This window comes from Podarcis muralis, chromosome 8 (assembly GCF_964188315.1).
Source record: "Podarcis muralis chromosome 8, rPodMur119.hap1.1, whole genome shotgun sequence".
Classification (NCBI taxonomy): Eukaryota; Metazoa; Chordata; class Lepidosauria; order Squamata; family Lacertidae; genus Podarcis; species Podarcis muralis.
The window spans coordinates 85,351,079-85,367,538 of record NC_135662.1 but is presented as its reverse complement, the minus strand read 5'-3'; the positions used below and the strand labels follow the sequence as shown (position 1 = coordinate 85,367,538).

Genomic DNA, 16,460 nt, shown 5'->3' with positions numbered 1-16,460 from the left:
TTCCTTTTTCCTCTCTGCGACAGGGTGAGCTCCCGTTGCTCGGTCCCTGCTCCTGCCAACCTAGCAGTTTGAAAGCACGTCAAAGTGCAAGTAGATAAATAGGTACCGCTCCGGCGGGAAGGTAAACAGTGTTTCTGTGTGCTGCTCTGGTTCGCCAGAAGTGCCTTTGTCATGCTGGCCACATGACCCAGAAGCTGTACACCGGCTCCCTCGGCCAATAAAGCGAGATGAGCGCCGCAACCCCAGAGTCGGCCACGACTGGACCTAATGGTCAGGGGTCCCTTTACCTTTATGTTTTGGGGAGTGGTGTCTCTGTGTAGGTGCCAAAACGGAGTGCCGTTCGTGAGCGTAGTGCCAAATGGGGACGGGAAGGGGCAGCTACCCCCCCATCAATAAAAATCAATAAAAATACATAGCAAACTGAGGTTCTCCCCCACAACAAAAGGCCTGCCCCCCCCCAACAAAAATCCTGGCTACACTCATGGTCCTTTTTATATGGGAAATAAAATTTCTGCACCCAAATGAAGGAAACTGTGAAGCTGCCATACAAAGTCCTTCCTATGATTTGGAAGGAAAAGGACACCAATCTCTTTTACATCCATTACAGTGGTGCCTCGGGTTACATACGCTTCAGGTTACATACGCTTCAGGTTACAGACTCCGCTAACCCAGAAATAGTGCTTCAGGTTAAGAACTTTGCTTCAGGAAGAGAACAGAAATCGTGCGGCGGCAGCGGGAGGCCCCATTAGCTAAAGTGGTGCTTCAGGTTAAGAACAGTTTCAGGTTAAGTACGGACCTCCGGAACGAATTAAGTACTTAACCCAAGGTACCACTGTAATTGCAATGCTTCAGGAGCCAGCCATTTCTTAGGAAATGCAGGGAGTGGTTCCCTTGTGAGAGTCTTGTTATGGCAAAGGGATCTGGCTGAGAGGGGATGGGTATTTTTCTTTATCTTATTGCTGGAGGCGGGGCAACAGAAAGCAATAGTTAATTCTGGAGACTGGAGAAGCTTGCATTGTGATGTGGGGGGCGCTGGCTGAAGAAGGGAGGAGTGGCATTAATTTTATTATTTAAAATAAGTCCAGAGTACTGTTTAAAAGAAACCAAGTTAGGCTTCAAGCAGCCTCTACAGACTTATCATGGAGTAAGCTTACTTCTGAGTAGACATGCGTAGGCCTTTGCACTTAACTGCGGGATAAACCCACTCCAGCCCATGGGGGCAGCGGCTGTTATTACTGCAGCCTTAATAAACACAAGCACAACCTTCATGTGAGTGTCTCCAAGTGGATTAAACCTCCCCCCGTTAGGAATTGTGCTTTGCGCTAGGAATTGGACAGTTAATCCAGTTTCAGCCCTAGATAACAGAAGCTTTGTCAGCCTGTAGGATTCCCTTTAAAACAGGTCACCAGTGGTAGAAGAGAATTTGACAACTAACTGCTTAATCCTAACCATGGTTCTATTCAGAGGTAAAGTCCATTGAAGTCTATAGGGAAAGGATTACTCCCAGGTAAATGGGTTTAGAGTTACAGGATAAACTGCAATCCGAACCCTACTTCCTGGGAGTTGCAAGGTCTATTGAAGTTCTGTGTGGCACCTTTAAAACTAACCATTTCAGGCTCCAGTCCTAACTGGGAGTAATCCCTATGGCATTTAATGGGGCTTATTTCAGAGTAAGAAGGCTGATCGCCGAAGAATTGATGCTTTTGAATTATGGTGCTGGAGGAGACTCTTGTGAGTCCCATGGACTGCAAGAAGATCAAACCTCTCCATTCTTAAGGAAATCAGCCCTGAGTGCTCACTGGAAGGACAGATCCTGAAGCTGAGACTCCAGTACTTTGGCCACCTCATGAGAAGAGAAGACTCCCTGGAAAAGACCCTGATGTTGGGAAAGATGGAGGGCACAAGGAGAAGGGGACGACAGAGATGGTTGGATAGTGTCTTCGAAGCTACCAGCATGAGTTTGACCAAACTGCGGGAGGCAGTGGAAGACAGAAGTGCCTGGCGTGCTCTGGTCCATGGGGTCACGAAGAGTCGGACATGACTAAACGACTAAACAACAACAAATTTCAGAGTAATGCATGGCTATAGTGACAGTTACTCAAAATATAAATTTTGACAGCAGGGAGTCAGGGACCCCTTCTAAACCAAGGTCAGACGCTTTTTGTTTTAGTTAGGTACTATGTACAGTGGTACCTCAGGTTAAGAACTTAATTCATTCCGGAGGTCCGTTCTTAACCTGAAACTGTTCTTAACCTGAAGCACCACTTTAGCTAATGGGGCCTCCTGCTGCTTCTGTGCCGCCGGAGCACGATTTCTGTTCTCATCCTGAAGCAAAGTTCTTAACATGAAGCACTATTTCTGGGTTAGCGGAGTCTGTAACCTGAAGCGTATGTAACCTGAGGTACCACTGTACTTTATGCAACTGCAACGCTTTTGTGTCCACACCTTTGCAAGCGAGGAGGATGAGGGGAAAAAGCAAAACAACTTGGCCCCATCCATGTGACTTTATTGGCCTTCCCTACAAGTAACTTCTGGGGTAGCTCAGTCAAGCATAGAATCAGAGATGGAAGGGACCACAAGGGCCATCTATTCTAACCCCCTACAATGCAGGAAGCTTTTGCCCAATGTGGGATTTGAACCCACAGCCCTGAGATTAAGAGTCTCATGCTCTCCATGAAATTCTTAATCTCAGGGTTGTGGGTTCAAATCCCACATTGGGCAAAAAAAATCCCGCATTGCAGGGGGTTGGACTAGATGACCCTTTGGTCCCTCTTCCATCTCTACAATTCTATGATTCCTCCCTGGCCACTGGTCACCCCAACTGGTCCAGGGGGTAGCAGCCACCAGTGCACTGTGGTCTGAAAGACATCTCATTAGGTCCAGTGGAGGTGCTAGTGCTGTATTATCCACACTGAGCAGCCTCCCTGATGGAGCTTAAGAAGGCATCTCTCAGGCATGGTGTTGGACACGGCTGGGGCGAGGGGCAGCAGGGACCGCAGAGCAGCAGCCTTCGGACAACTGGGAGGGGCAGCAGACACTTGTGGGCTGCCATTGCCTCTTCCTCTGCAATATGGACACCTGCCACCATGCACCCACCTGCTGCTACCTGCTGCTAGGTGGGGGGACAGCAGTGGGTGGGTGGCAGTTGGGTGCACAGTAGAGGAGAAGGCAGGGGTAGACTTGGGTAATATTTTGTAATGTGGCTTAGGGCCCTCGTATTTACGGGACCACCTCTCCTGGTCTACCCCGCAGAGGACCTTAAGGTCCATGAATAACCATAGTTTAGAGGTCCTGGGCCCTAAGGAAGTCAGACTATCCTCCACCAGGGCCAGGGCCTTTTCAGTGATGGCTCCGACCTGGTGGAACACTCTGTCCCATGAGACTAGGGCCCTTCCGTTGAGCCTGTAAGACTCTTACGCCTGGCCTTTAATTTGAATTCAGCCTGATCTTTTATTTCCCTTCTCTTCCCTCCCCCTCCCCTTTTATGAAGATTACTCGCTCTGAGACCCCACAGCTAATTCTCCCCTGGCCTCCTCGCTGGCCCAAGTAGGACCAATTCAGCCAGCTAGCCCTGGGGATTATCTAATGTTTATTTCCCCCTAAATTTATTTCTGAATTTTGAATTTTATTGTTATTCATGTTTTTATACTGTATTTTATGCTGTTTTTACAATTAAGTGTTTTAATTTTGTTGTTAGCCACCCTGAGCCCGGTTTTTTAACTGGGAAGGCAGGATATAAATAAAATTTATTATTATTATTATTATTATTATTATTATTATTATTATTAATTATTATTATTATTATGGTGCCCTGTGTGAGGTCAAAATTCAGTGCCCCAAAATGGATCTTCTCAAGTATGGATCTTCTTAATTTTACCTCTCCTTAGCTCAGAGCCCTGTGCTGAGGAACTGCTTGCACTACCTTTAATCCGGCGCCCCAGGGGGACAGAATATTCTGTTTTGCCTCCAGTGCCAAAACATCCTGGGTCGCCCCAACTGGATGACTTATGGAATCTGATGGGGATTTTCCAATGTCAGCAATCCCGTTGAGCTCCTTACCTCACTGTGGACCAGGGAGATAAGGAGGGCTATTGACTCAATCTCTTGGGAGCGTCCACCCGGACACTGCGCCACTCATTGTGCTCCTTAGTTTTCCTCAAAATTAATGAGGACTGAAGCAGGCCAGGCAATGTCCAGCTGGCTAGCGTGGAAGTGGCAGAGTGCAGCTGACTGAATAGCAAAGCTGCCTGACTGATGGGGTGCTAGAACTGTCAAAGACCTGCTGTGACAAGATTGCTAGACATTTTGAGGACAGAAGGGCTCGCCTTCATGCTGATCTTGATGCTGCTGTAAATACAGTCTCTGATGAGGCCTTGAGAGTGTTGCCTTAGTCGATTCTCCAATTGCTGAGGCTTTTCGGTTAGCATAAACTGTATATTGCCCCCTATATAGATAGTTGTCTGGGGTAGGAACTTACCGTAATTATGCTGTTTAGGTTGTATTTCTGTTGTATTGACTAAACTTCATCTTCTGGACGAGAGTGCGATGTGTTATTTCATTTGTGCATGATGTTGTACAGTAAAAAAAATATTAAAAAGAAAAACAAATAAATCAAATGTTGTTCTTGCTGCCTTCTAACTCCACCAGAAGACTCTAAACACAAACCTTGGACGAACAGGGCTTTGTCAGTAAAACTGTCTGAATTCCGCAGCTGGAAATAAGAGCAGGTGTGTTTAGGATTAAGGACAAGGGAAGTCTAGAACCATATTTCACATTTTGGGTTCTTAACTGCGACATGGTTATAACATCGTCCCATGTGTCTCCTACAAAATACAAAGAAAAATGTAGGCCTCAGGACAACAGAGCTTTGAAATGTCTTCCTGTTGGCCAGGGGTCAGTCACCTAGGGATAGTAGGCCCATCGTGGCCATGAGATCAAGATGGGCCCCTCAGCACCACAACAGGGTCTGATCCCATGCTGTATTGGTCATTGGATGAGGGGCAGGACGCCACGCTAGGGGCATGGAAGTCACTAAAGGCACGGGGGCATTTTAAACATGAGCCTGTACATTGTGGGGACTTGGAAGCAGCAACCTTGGAAGAACCAGATGCACAGGAAAGAATATATATACAGCATATAATTTAATATTGAATTCATATCCTTTCCTATAAAAAGGTGGGACTTCTGGTGCAAAGGGATATAGAGTACCTGCCACTTTTTTCAGTGATTGACACACATATTCATTTTTTGTTTATGGATCTATACATCCCAGTTATTGTATTATAGGTTTTATATATTTGGTACTCACTTTTTTGGATTTTTGTTTTATTGCCTTTCTGTGCCTTTTTTAATAATAAGATTCAACTCTATGTAAAAAAAAAATTATTTATGGGCATCACAGCCGTTAGATTTTGTGTATATAGATAGATTATAAAGTTCATTTAAGTTTCTTACCCTTGATTTATTTATCTTATGTTGTTGCCTTATTAATCGGGGGTCATTTTTCCTTCTTTTGGTTCTAGTGAGAAGCGGCCTATACTCCACAGTATTTGCTTTGCAGCTCTACATAAAACACACAGCAGAGTCCTTGATGTACATAGCAGGCAGCTCCATCCATTATTATTTTTTAATGCACATTAAAACGTAGGCTCTCGTGTTTCATCTAGACGCTTACATGCTGGAGAAGCACCCTTTGCCCTACCCCTTGCAGTGCTGGGAGGCATCTTCATCACCAAACTCAGAGGAGAGAGAGAGGCCTCTGAAGATGACTGCATGCAAAGCAGACGCAAAAAAATAACTTAATTTAAGTGCCTGGAGCTGCTTGGCTTTGAATGTCAGCCTGTAGTTACTTCCCATGGATGCACTGCGTGTCCACACACACACACACAAAACCTAGCTAGAGGGAAATTCTTGCATGTCCCGCAGAAGCATTCATGATATTAATATGAAATTAGCTGGTGTGTTTGTACATGGCAACCAGATACACATTTAGAGCCCCAAGGGGAGAGCAGCTCAGCGCCCAAATCAGCTTCCAGGACCTTGGAGACAGCAGCATGCAACCCCAAGGCTCCATCTGGGTTGGTGGGGGGTCTCGGCTAGTGTCAGGAGAGGGGGGTGCTTGCTCTTGCTGGTGACAGAAATGACCTGGGGAGGGAAGTCTACGGTCCCAGGAATCCCCCCTCCTCATTTTCAGACGTTACATTCTTTGCAAACATTCATGCCTAAGGAAGGGCTGGAACAAAGCAGCTGCTCCAACCGGTCGGACAGGTAGAGAGGCTTGTTGACACCGTTATGTTTGCAGCACGCATGCTCCCTCCAAGTTTCCTGGTGGTGCCTTTGCTCAGAGACACCTTTGGAAAGGGGGTGGGGGTGAAGGGGGGCACCTCCGGCTCCGGCGTGGGGTCTCTTGCTCTCCTTGAGGAGGGGGATCGGGCCCGGGGGGCGCCAGCAGAAGCCGCGACCCCTTGCCAGCGCGCCTCACCTGGAACCCCAGGGAAGGGCGGAGTTCCCAGAAAACGGAACGGCCAGGAGGAAAGGTGAAATCGCGGATCTCATCATGCCCAGAGTGTTTCTGGTGAAGAGGAGGAACCCGCTGCCGGCCAGTCGCAGCTGGGACGAGCTGCCCGACGAAGAGAGAGCCGACACTTATGTCCCAGGTAAGGCGGAGGAAGCAGCACACCTGGCCTCCCCCCCACACACACACACACCGCACCTCGGCCTCAGCCGGGCTCCTCCCGCCGCCCCCAAACCGGTTAGGCTCTTCTCCAGGAGGCGGCAGTTGCCCCAAACAGCTTGGAAGCCGGATTGAGACCGGCTCTGAATCCTGGCTGCAGGGGACCCAAGCAACGGGCAGTGAAGAGAAGGGAACTCTGCGTATGCTTCGAGGCACCTTTGCTTTCACTCCGTAGACGTTAGAGCTGAGTCCGGCATTGAAAAGTTTCTGCGGCTAAGCCCTGGCGGATCTGAAATCGGTCTCCGCAGGAGAAGTTATAACGTTTTCGGCTGCAGCCCCAACCTCCTTTCCCCGGGAGCGAGCCGTATTGAAGTCAATAGGAGTTACTTCTGAGTAGACACGCTTAGGAGCAGGCGGGACGGGAGTCCCGTGGCGGCCAGTCTCCGCAGGGCTGCTCATAAATGCTGCCCCGCCGCCGATTTCCACGAGGCTTCGTCTGGCCAAGTTAACGCGAATCGGATTGCAGCCCCATCCTACCCGTGTATACTCAGAAGTGAACTCACTCCGAGCAAACATTGTTTGGCTCCGGCTTTGAGCCGCCCTTTCGGCGGATTGCGGTCTCAGGGGTCCTGAGGTCAAGGGCGGGGCTTCGGCGGCGGCTCTCGGCCGGGGAGGGGCCGCGTGTCACCGTTTCACACGACCAGGGAGAGACCGAGCGGCCCTCTCTGGCTTTGAACAAGAGCCGCGCGGGAGGGCTGCTCGTCTCGCGCGCGCGACTCGAGGGCTGCCTTCCCCGAAAGGGCAAACGGAACACGTGTCACGACGACGCGGGAGCTGCTGCAGCGGCGGCGCCTCGTCCGGAGCGGGCGGCTCGGCGGCGGGGGGCGCTCGAGGCGGAGCGCGGTGACCTTTGCGCTCGGCGGCGGGCCGAGCGCTCCCGGTTGCAGCGGCGAGGCGGGCGAGGCGCCGGGCGGCCTCGGGACCCGCCCTGAGATCAAACAGGCCTCGGGAGGGAGCGCCTTTGTTTGCCGCGCCGCCCCCGGGGAGCTCCTGGCCCCGGAAGGCAGCAGCCCCGCGCTCCAGGTGGGACTGGAGAAGAGGAAAGTGAATGGCCCCCAGTTAATCAGCCCTCATTCGGAAGATCATTATTTCACTTTCAGTAACTCAAGTTACCCCACCGCCATTCCAGAGCATTGCCATTAACTGTAGATTAGGAGAATTCTCCATTTCACTTGCAAGCATAAAGGCATGTGCTGCTACAGGTGCACTAGGGGGTTTCTCTTCCTAGCCAGGGCTACCAGCTCTAGGGGGCCAAAGGCTCCTTGGCCCCCTCAATATTCGTTTTAAGCGGGTTGGGCCTCCTCAAGTCTTCAGGCATCCCTGTGCATGTTGAGCTATGCCAGTCCAGTGTCCAAACACTGGCCTCCTGTGTCATTCACATGTACACAATGCACGCTGATCTTGGGAGCAACCTGGCACCTCTGCTCTCAACGGTCATTCTACCTGTGGTCACTGCTGGGGATACAGGCCTGCCTGTCTGAAGGCACTGCCATTGCCTGCAAGGGATTCCCACATGGTGGGGTTGATGTTGCCAGCCTTGCCAATGGGCCTGAAGCCAGCACATCCTAGGGGATCCTGCCACCTTCCATTCTATGTTCTTGACCAAGCCAGCATAGACATCACTGAGACAGAAGTGCAAACATGCTAGGAATGTAGTCTTGGAAGAGCACATCTTCGTTTGAAACTGCCCTGCCATGCCCAGAACCTTCCCGATACAGCACATGTGGAAGGCATTGAAGAGTCACTCCTGACAGTTGTTCGTTACCCGCAATTCACTTCCATAAAGCAGCATGCTCAACACACACACCTGGGAGACTTTCATCTTGGCGTTGGACATTAGCATCCCATTCTCCCATACCCTTACGGCCATTGCCATAACTGCTTTGCCAGTACACATGTCCAGCTTAGCATCAATGGAGAGGTTTCTGGTTATGGTGGAAACCAGGTAGACAAAATCATCTACCGCCTCAAGTGTGTGGTCACCAGTGCAGTTGTGTTTAGTGCTGGTGACATCCTGACCCATGATGTTTCATCAGGCTGGCAGTAAAGCCGACTGAACGCCCTGCAAGCTTGGGGCGAAATGGTAGATCTTCCTCTGAATGTGCTGTCAAGGCTGCATCATCTGCAAACAACATCTCGGATAAGGACCCTTCACATTTGACATCAGTCAAGAAGGAGGTTTCTGCACTTGCTGTTGAGGAAATGAGGGGCAGATGGGGCTCATTAACCTAGGAAGGTAGCCCACCTAAGAGAAAGAAAACTATGATCTTAAACTCTTACTGCCTTGTGGCTATACTCATTCATGAGAAAGGCTTCAGAGTAAGTTCTGAGGAATAATTAGTATCCACTGCCTTGCAGGACATCTTTGAAAGGCGGCCAAGGAATAAACCCTACACAAATCTGCAGTGGAGTCCCTAAGGCAGTTGGATGGTGCCTTCTATGTCTCCTTCTGGCAATTCCTGCAGCCAGGCTGGTGCCAAATGTTTTGCTTTCCTTTGGACCACATCAGTGAGGGCGGGGGGGGGGGGGGCTCTTGTCATCTGGGCAGCCACATATATTGCCCAGGTTTGCGCCCTGGAGAGCCACTTTAGTGTTGCGAATGCAGCACAAACAACACGGGAGGCAGTTAGAAGGTATTAAGCTCAACCCGATTGGTGTAAGGTACAAGATCTATGGGTTGCCTTTGTTGGTGGGAAAGATAATTGCATCGCACTGGTCAGCTACTGACCACCTTAAGCCAGGCAGCCCTCAGTCAATAAAGTGCCAATCTGGCACTGTCCACCTTCTTCAGTGGATGTTTGGAACCCAGAGCATCACCCGGCAAGTGGACTGAACTACAGCATCAGGCAACAAAGAAAAGGAACAAACCCTCCTGCACTTAGTAAACTGGAACATCAGGACCATGCGTCCTGGCTTATCCAGTGACCTGCTGCAGGTCGGTGACTCATGGAAGAGAGCCATCATTGACTTTGAGCTTGAAACATTCAACGCCAACGTTTTGCAGGAGACCAGACTCGCTTCCAATGGCAGCCTCCGAGAGAAGGAGGACACGTTTTTCTGTCAAGGAGGGCATCTGGAAGAACCGCGTATTCCCCACATAAGCCTCACAGTGAGGAACTCCCTTCTGTTTGTGACAGAACCACCCAGCGATGGATCAGAACACTTGCTTTCCCTCCGTCTCTCAACCACCTCTGGGGTGGTCAACATCTTGAGCATCTGTGCTGCCACTGTGTACGTTGGCATACAGACCAAGGACCAGTTCTAGGAGAAAGTAGACCAGGCTATCAGGAAAGTTCCAGCCTCCAAACACCTATTCCTGCTGAGAGATTTCAGTGCCAGAGCTGGGGATGATCATCACACATGGAACAACTGCAGAGGCCTCTTTGATATTATTGGCAGCATGAGCAAAAATGGGCAAAGTCTGCTTGAACTGTGCTCACATCACAGCCTTTGCATCAGGGGCCTTTGCTTTTCTCTACCAAGGCCAGGGAGGTGAGCAATGCCTCCCTGCAACACGGGAGTGGTCTCTGCCTGTTTGAAGGAAGCAGTGGTAAAGCCACTCCGTAAGAAACCCTCACTGGACTCAGAACATCTAAGGAACTACAACTGCTATTCTCCCCTTCTTGGGCAAGGTTATTAATTGGGTGGTTGCAGACACTCTTGGAGGAAACTGATTTTCAATATCAATTTCAATCAGGCTTTAGGCCTGCTTTTGGCACAGAAACTGCTTTGGCCACCCTATATGATAGGGTATCATATGCGGGTAGCATATGATAGGGTAGCATATGAGGCACTGGGGTGCAAAGATCCACCTGGCGCCCCCCCCCCCAGTTGCCCAGTCCCAGGTGCGCAGGAGGGGAGAACCGGCTGCCTCAGTGTCTCGCTGGCTTAGTCACCCCTGAACTCGTGGTGCAGAGCCGCCTGCAGCCGAAGAGCCTGCCGTGGCGCTCCGACCTACGGGCAGGCTCTTCCCTGGACTCCACTTTCGGGACCTGGACTCTCGGCCTGGCATCCCTGAGAGTCTGCCACCTGGGTGCCCCGCACCCCTAGCCCCTATGGGTAAGATGGCCCTGGTGATGACCTTTGTCAGGAGAGAGACAGGGGAAATCATAGAATTGTTGAGTTAGAAAGGACTCTTCTTGATGTAGTCGGAATCTCCTTTTTTGTAACCTGATTCCATATGATTCTACAGAAGCTTATGACAACCTTATGGTGTTGTTATCCAGCCTCCTGGCGGTGTTTTTAAATAAAGGAGCCCAGACAAGCTGCTCAGGTGTAGGAGGTATTTTGCAGACAACTGTGTTAAATATGCCGATATCAGAGGATGAGGCTGGTGTGGGAAAACAGTGTCAGGAGGAGGACAGTAGTTCCTGCTTCAAACTTTGGGAATCTAACAAGCAGGCAACCCATTTACTGAAACTGGCTTTTTAAGGTCCGGTGTGATGCATAATGATTAGCTTATTGTTCTGTATCCCAAGTCTGTGAAAGAGATCAGGCCCTATCAAATAAGTAATTCCAGGAGTACGATGCAAAAATCATTATGCATATGAATGCTCCCTGTTTCTGTCATTTAACCGTGGGCTCAATCTCCAGGAGAGGTGAAGCATGACCTTCTCAACTATCGCAGTGAAGATAGCTGCAGTTTAGAGAGCAGCAGCAGCAGCAGCAGCAGCAGCAGCAGCAGCAGCAGCAGGGACACGGAGGCTGCCAACACCTCGGCTCCTGAATCCACACCAGAGGAGGCACTCCTGGACTCGACAGTGAACCGCCCCACAGTCAGATCCAAAATCAAGGTACAGACTGGCATTGAGAATGAAGGTCATAGGTGGTCAGGGGACAGGAGGCGGGTAGGTGTGGAGGACTCCCTGGTCCTGAATGGGCCAACTGTGCCCCTGAAGGACCAGGTACGCAGCCTGGGAGTCATTTTGGACTCACAGCTGTCCATGAAGGCACAGGTCAATTTTGTGTCCAGGGCAGCGGTTTACCAGCTCCATCTGGTACGCAGGCTGAGACCCTACCTGCCCGCAGACTGTCTCGCCAGAGTGGTGCCCACTCTGGTTATCTCCCGCTTGGACTACTGCAATGCACTCTACGTGGGGCTACCTCTGAAGGTGACCCATAAACTACAACTAATCCAGAATGCGGCAGCTAGACTGGTAACTGGGAGTGGCTGCTGAGACTACATAACACCAGTCTTGAAAGGCCTACATTGGCTCCCAGTACGTTTCCGAGCACAATTCAAAGTGTTGATACTGACCTTTAAAGCCCTAAACGGCCTCGGCCCAGTATACCTGAAGGAGTGTCTCCACCCCCATTGTTCTACCCGGACACTGAGGTCCAGGGCCAAGGGCCTTCTGGTGGTTCCCTCACTGCAAGAAGCCAAGTTACAGGGAACCAGGCAGAGGGCCTTCTCAGTAGTGGCACCCGCCCTGTGGAATGCCCTCTCACCAGATGTCAAAGAGAACAACTTCTAGAATTTTAGAAGACATCTGAAGGCAGCCCTGTTTAGGGAAGCTTTTAATTTTTGATGGATTACTGTATTTTAATATTTTGTTGGAAGCTGCCCAGAGTGGCTGGGGAAACACAGCCAGATGGGCAGGGTATAAATAATAAATTAATTTAAATTATATATGTTCCTTCTGTATGACATGGGGATCGCTTGTGCGGTTAATCTGACAAAATATTAGATGATTTTAACATTTCTAGACACCTATAAAGAAGCAACATTTAGACAAGCAGCACATGTTGAGGGACACACAGCAGGCTGGTCTAGCTAATTCGCCTGTCAGTATTGCTCCTGCAAGCTTTGAATTTTGCAAATAAATAACTAACTGTAATTGAAAATATCTACTCGTCACTGCTAGTGGAAAGTCACTTTCTTATACAATGACTATTGTTTGACTAGAAGCTGATTCCAGTTTTGGAGCTCTAGTCATTGCCTACCATTAATGCGTAGAGCAGCTACTCACCCTGTCCTTCCATCAGGTTTCATAAAGTTGGAATGTGATTTGTAGAGCATTGATACAAACCTCAGACATTTGCCAAAACTCAGATCAATGCGGTTGAGGGCCTCTGACCAAGTCAAGGCTACTGTTGGGCAAGACCTCATCTTGGAGCCTTTGGTACCGTTCCCCATGGTATCCTTTCAGATTGTCTTCCTGGGATAAAGAATTGGGAGCACTGTATGGCTGCTGAGTCCAGGGAGTAGTACTGGGATATTGCTTTTTTCATGCCCCTGGCAGTAAGGATCTTGCCTCCATACCCCTACCTCCATGTTATCATCCACACCAAACTTGTGAAAAATCACCAAAATTGTGAGAAATAAGAAATCATGTCAGTTAACATTCCAGTAGAGGAGCAGAAGGGGATCACAAAAGTTGTCTGATAAGAAATTATATTTTTAAATATCTATATGTCATTATCCCAAGGAAATAAGGCAAATGGCGGGCACATAGTTTGTCAGTTGCAGACTGGCAGTCCTAAAGTTTTGCAGGCTTGTTCCAGGACATACTTTAGTTCAGGCTAGGTAAGATCTGAGGGGCCTCACCAGCTCCTCAGTCAGGACCTGTGACTCTTAAGATCCTGTTTTATTTTCCTCTCTTAGTTCACGACTGGCACTTGTGGCGAGGCCTTGTTGTACAACTGTGAGCTATGCGGCAAAGGATTTCGCCTGCAGCGCATGCTGAACCGCCACACCAAGTGTCACAGTCAAGTGAAGAGGCACTTGTGCACCTTCTGTGGGAAAGGATTCAATGATACTTTTGATCTGAAAAGACACGTAAGGACACACACAGGTAAGAAATGAGGTGCACTTTCCATTCATTGGGAATGTCCATAGGAAAGTTTGCTCTATTGACTGTTTGTGTATTCATTTAAAGCATTTTTCTTCTACTCTTCTGGAAAAAAAGAAAAGTTCCCAGAGCAGCTTAGAAACCCCAGAGATAAAACAGATAAGCCCATTTGCTTTTTGCATATGAACACATCAAGTGTTAAAAACAGGAGTGGGGGACTTCAGGGCCAGGGCGCAAATGTGGACCCCTAGACCTCAGTGTTGAACTGTGGAAATCTGCCCAGGCCACACGCTCTTGTTGGCCCTGCTCTGCACCCTTCTCTAGTGATTTTACCCCACTGGACTGTGGCAATACTGCTGGCCATGGCCTCTTCCCCCCACCCCTGCTCATCTAAGGTTGCAAACAGGCAACTTGCAGCTCGCACACTTTTAAGCTGTGCAATCACAGCTTTATCTGCCTGGTGGCTGAAATTGCACACACAAGGCAGAGTGCTAAAAAGCGCTTCTGGGTTCTGGGAAGGTTTCACATGAGTTCTAAAAGCCTCCAGAGCCCGGAAAGCAAGGCCTGCTGCCTTCAGGCAAGTAGGGGTAGTTGCACTGGGGCACTATCTGGGGTCGTTCTGACTATACATGATTTTGGCTTTACAAGCAATCCCCCAGAACGTAACCCTACCGCAAGTTGCAAGCCTCTGAAAAGGAGCAGCAAATACTAACACTGTTGTGTGTATTCTCTGTTCTGTGTTCATTTCAAATTAAAAGGCAGAGTTCAGCTAATGCAAATACTGCACTGTTGATCTTGAGCTCCAGCACACTCCCCCCCCCCCCAAGTTCATATTTTTCCCCAATTTTATTTAATTAATCATGCATTTTAAAACTAATTTATAGATTTCCCCTCTAGTTTTGACAGCTTTGGGGAGGGAAAAGAAGCTATGCAAGACACTTAAGCCTGGTGCAACTATTATAAATATTACCCAGTTTCTCCCTTATAAGTATTTTCAAACGTATATTTTCAGCTATAAAGGACAGAAGCAAATTTCGGAGTTCTGCAGAAATATTAATTTTGTGGCCTGTACCACTTTCAGCCCTTTCCCCCAAAGAATTAAAACATACACATAGCAACAAGAAACATCATCAGCTACAGTTTGCAGTGGTCAAATCCGTAAATGTATGTAGTGAAGTTAAATGCTGGGGATTATTTTTGGAATGTTCCTTAAAGTTCCTAAAAATTACATTGCAGGAATCCGCCCATACAAATGTGAGATCTGCAACAAAGCCTTTACCCAGCGCTGTTCCCTGGAATCACACCTTAAAAAAATCCACGGAGTGCAGCAACAATATGCTTACAAACAGCGAAGAGACAAACTGTATGTCTGTGAAGATTGTGGCTACACAGGCCCAACCCAAGAGGACTTGTACATGCACATCAGTAATGTTCATCCTGGAAGTGCTCTTCTGAAGAAAACATCCAAAAAACTTGCAGCTGTTTTGCAAAACAAACCGACCTCTCCAATGGAGACGAGCCCAGAAGAGACTGGGGAGCAACAGTAACACTGCACTGCATTGTAGTGGCCAAATGAGTTGGAAGTTTACAATTGTCTGAAGTCGGGTTGCCAAGTGTCATGGTCTGACAAAACGTTTCAGGGTTTTAGTGGCCCCGTTGAAATCTCTAGAGGAAGGGAAGACTGAAATCTCTTGGGCAGGCAAGCTGGCATCTGTTTGGCTTAAGAGTTTTTAACTATTCTCGCTGTTAGTACACACAGGCCCATTATATCATTCTTCCCTTGACCTGACAGGTGCTGCCTTCAGCCTACATCTGATGTCACTAAACTCTGCTCATAACCTTGCAGGATTTACCTACTGAGCTGCAAAGCGCCATCCTTTAAGCTCCCTATTCTCTGAACTCTAGGAGACACAGCAACCCTGACCAGAACTGAATTCAAAAGGAAGACAGCACTCAACCTGGTCTGATCAAACTGTCTAGGTACTTAATTTCTGAACATGAATAAAATCTCCCCAGTATGGGGCGAACATAGCACAGTACATGGCACAATCTGAATTGTGCTTCGTTCTCTCTCAGCCTTTGTACAGACATCAAATACGCGCCTTTGATAAAGAAACAGTTACCTACGGCTATAACGTATTTGACCAAAATAACTGTATTTAATTTGAATACAGGTAACTGGCCTAGAATTCCAATAAAATATATGTGTCAATAACACAATAACCATCATTTGTATTCCCCCTCCCCACCAAAAAACCAAAGTCTGTTATGAAATATTCCAATAAAGTTATTTATGACTCTATTTGAAAGCCTGTTTTGTGTCCAAGCCTATGGTGGCGCTCCCTCTGTGGTGCCCACCCAGCTCCCATTGTGCTTAGTGGGAAGAGAACTGAGCTATGCTAGCTAAAGGGCTGGTGTCAGAGGTGCTTCTGGGAGCATGTCAGGGAACAAAAGGGCTTAGGTGCCTGTGGATCCTCAGTCATGGCAGTGTACGTCCAATGCCAACACTAGCAGGGCATCTATGGCTGTGGAGCTTTCTGCAGGCTTACTGGGGTGGGATGGGGTGGCGTAAATCCCCTCCCTGCATCAGACTTCCCTCTCTGCTGGTAGGGCAGGACCTCAACTGTATCCTCAGATGGCTCTTGGCTAGCTTTGGAATGGAACCCAAATTAGCAATAGATTTAAGTGTGGATTTCCACACAGCTATATAACCATATAACACCGGTCTTGAAAGACCTACACTGGCTCCCAGTACGTTTCTGAGCACAATTCAAAGTGTTGGTGCTGACCTTTAAAGCCCTAAATGGCCTTGGTCCAGTATACCTGAAGGAGCGTCTCCACCTCCATCGTTCTGCCTGGACACTGAGGTCCAGTGCCAAGGGCCTTCTGGCGGTTCCCTCGCTACGAGAAGCCAAGTTACAGGGAACCAGGCAGAG

General features: G+C 48.7%; 1 protein-coding gene across 3 annotated transcripts; it reads left to right on the top strand.

The window, feature by feature from the left end:
* Positions 1-6,320: 6,320 nt before the first annotated feature.
* Positions 6,321-15,826, top strand: OVOL2 (ovo like zinc finger 2). 3 transcript variants are annotated; one of them, XM_028738134.2, is made up of 4 exons: positions 6,321-6,656; positions 11,327-11,526; positions 13,338-13,527; positions 14,761-15,826. In XM_028738134.2, the coding sequence occupies exons 1-4, from the start codon at positions 6,557-6,559 to the stop codon at positions 15,069-15,071; spliced, it is 801 nt and encodes a 266-aa protein (XP_028593967.2). In that variant the 5' UTR covers positions 6,321-6,556; the 3' UTR covers positions 15,072-15,826. The 3 variants fall into 3 exon arrangements, with proteins under 3 accessions (XP_028593967.2, XP_028593970.2, XP_028593973.2); XM_028738140.2 differs by lacking the exon at positions 6,321-6,656 and adding an exon at positions 7,668-7,756; XM_028738137.2 differs by lacking the exon at positions 11,327-11,526 and having other exon boundaries at positions 6,331-6,656.
* The last annotated feature ends 634 nt before the right edge of the window (positions 15,827-16,460 follow it).

What these genes read in the sequence shown, in the direction of transcription:
- OVOL2 (XM_028738134.2), top strand. Translation starts at nt 6,557, where the DNA reads ATGCCCAGAGTGTTTCTGGTGAAGAGGAGGAACCCGCTGCCGGCCAGT. An exon ending in AGCCGACACTTATGTCCCAG is followed by an intron (nt 6,657 to 11,326) that starts GTAAGGCGGAGG and finishes CTCAATCTCCAG; the next exon opens with GAGAGGTGAAGCATGACCTT. An exon ending in ACACGTAAGGACACACACAG is followed by an intron (nt 13,528 to 14,760) that starts GTAAGAAATGAG and finishes ATTACATTGCAG; the next exon opens with GAATCCGCCCATACAAATGT.